Source organism: Aphanomyces astaci, assembly GCF_000520075.1.
Source record: "Aphanomyces astaci strain APO3 unplaced genomic scaffold supercont1.2, whole genome shotgun sequence".
NCBI classification, from domain to species: Eukaryota; Oomycota; class Saprolegniomycetes; order Saprolegniales; family Verrucalvaceae; genus Aphanomyces; species Aphanomyces astaci.
Genome location: NW_009798265.1, coordinates 894069 through 896398, shown reverse-complemented (window position 1 = coordinate 896398; position 2330 = coordinate 894069). Strand labels below are relative to the sequence as shown.

The 2330-nt window shown below is 43.2% G+C and overlaps 1 protein-coding gene across 1 annotated transcript; it reads left to right on the top strand.

The window, feature by feature from the left end:
• Window positions 1-2216: 2216 nt before the first annotated feature.
• On the top strand, window positions 2217-2321 carry H257_01181 (hypothetical protein; the record flags this gene model as incomplete). Its single annotated transcript, XM_009824259.1, has 1 exon — window positions 2217-2321. A coding segment is annotated over one exon (105 nt), but the record flags the coding sequence as incomplete, so codon positions are not given.
• Window positions 2322-2330: the final 9 nt, after the last annotated feature.

The window sequence follows — 2330 nt, the reverse complement described above, 5'->3', positions numbered from 1 at the left end:
CTTAGACGTGGGCTTTGTGAGGATATCGTATTCCTCGCGGGAGTGTCTGCAACGTCCATGGTGGTGTCCGCGTCAGGGATAGAAAAAATCATGATCCACGCGCGGACTCCGCGTGGATGTTGTGAGTTGCAGTGCGGCACGTTCTCTGAAAGCCTGTTCTCTGAAAGGCTGGTTTCGAGTAGCCAATCATAGTCTAGCATGAATGGATTAACCAATGGGCGAGGTTTGTGATAGGTTCAGTCGGCGAGATTCGATTCGACGGAATCTGGAATTCTGTACCAAATCCGCAATACTTTAATTGACATTATTATTACCAGAGCCCTTGCTGTGCGTTCCTTGGCGATTTGAATAATTATGGTGCAAGTCATCTAAAGACTACAGATCGGCCATCCTCAGGAGGAGACGTTTTACTATTAAACGACTCGGTTCTTTCAGTTAAACCCACGAAATGTTGACGTTAAATCATTATTAGTTACGTGTTTTACCTGGTAATTACGTTAAACATTGTGAATAATCCGGATACAATGAAAACGTTCGTACGGATAAGTGCTGTGTACAAAGTCCAAGATATACTTGATACTCCTTTCCGGCCAAAATGTACCTGGTTCCATATATCTCCGTACAAAAAGGCCGGTTGGTTTAAATTCTATCACTCGATCAATTTTTCACCAATCGAAAATCTGAACCGTAACTTCTGTTGGGCTTGTCCAGTTCTATCGTTACAGTATTACGGTATATTTTCCTAAGGGCTCCTCTGGATACCATGTCAAAAAATTATGCCATAAATGGGTTTTGAGATTTTGCACTTTTTGACCAAAATACCAAAAAACATTGTTTGAGAAACCGTCTGGATCCACATGATGAAACTGTCATCTCGCTGAAATTTGATTGCGCGCGAAAGTTGCACGCAGCTCGGATGCTACAACTATGTGTGCTCCAACAGCGCCTTCGACGACGCCGACGAAGGATCATGGTTGCGTACATGGCATACCACTATTCAGCCTACCTGCTGAAGACATCCAAACGCGTCTCTGTCTTGATTGGGGCCATGTGGGTGTCTGAAATGCTCGAAGGCAACGAGGATGCCTTCATCAAAACCTTTCGGCATTCCGTGGACTCGACTTCGACCTCGAGGAACGTGGCGATTTACGCGGCACACGACGAGTCTTGATTTGAGCTGTTGCATCGTGAACGGCGGGCCTTGAGGGTGGCTATGGTTGAGCTACTTGAGCGCCTTGATCGACGCCTCCACTGCGCGCACGTTTCCCAACCACGACCGCTTGGTACACAAGCTCCTTGAGCCAGGAGATGTCGAGTTCGTCCGTCCAAAGTCCCATGATTCACTCCTGAGGTTGACAGCGATCTTTCGAAATGCGCGGTTTTCGACGAAACTGGTTTGATAGACTGTCTTTACATGAGAAATGGACCTTTTCGGTCTATTTATGCCATAATTTTGTCCTTTTTGGCCTTCAATTTTGGAATAAAAGCATTGTATTTTGTGGTATCCAGACGACAAAAATTGACGACTTTGTCATTTCTACATTTTATGGAGAAATTCGCTATTTTATGACATAAAATGTGGCATCCAGAGGAGCCCTAAACAATATCAATACAAAGTTGAAATAGCTGTCGAAAGTCAAGGCATTTATTTGTAGTCTTTAGGTGACTTGCACCATAGCATTCAAAATGTTGGAGGAAAGCATGAACTTAAACAATACTTTATTCAAGTATAAATTTCGAATTCTTGCCTTCGCGCGTTTTCCTCCGAACTTCAACCATCCACCAAAACTGATTTGCATTCAATGAAATATATATACTACTGTAATTATTTGAGTTATTCCATTTTCATTGCACAATTCATCGGGCAGATGGCCAATTACTTGGGCACACGGCTACAGTGTAATTATATCGGGCACACCGCCAAATATGCTGGGCACAGGAGTAGTGATTGTCAAAATATACCAAAAATAGTTCGGTGTGTTCATATTAATAGTATACTGTATACTATTATTAATAATACTGGTACTACTATTAATAATACTAGTAGTACTATATTACGTATTAATAGTACTGTACTGTACTCCGGAGTACTATTAACCCGCTAGGGTTATTACTACGATACTATAACGATACTATAGTACATACTAGAATATGCATTTGACCAATCATAATCGAGAGGTGCGTGCCACACATCAAACCCAAGCGACAGACGCAGCATGGGGGAACGCAAGGTCTTGAACAAGTACTTCCCGCCGGACTTCGACCCGAGACTCATCCCTCGGCGGAAGATCCCAAAGAACAAGCAGATTGAGGTGCGCATGATGTTACCG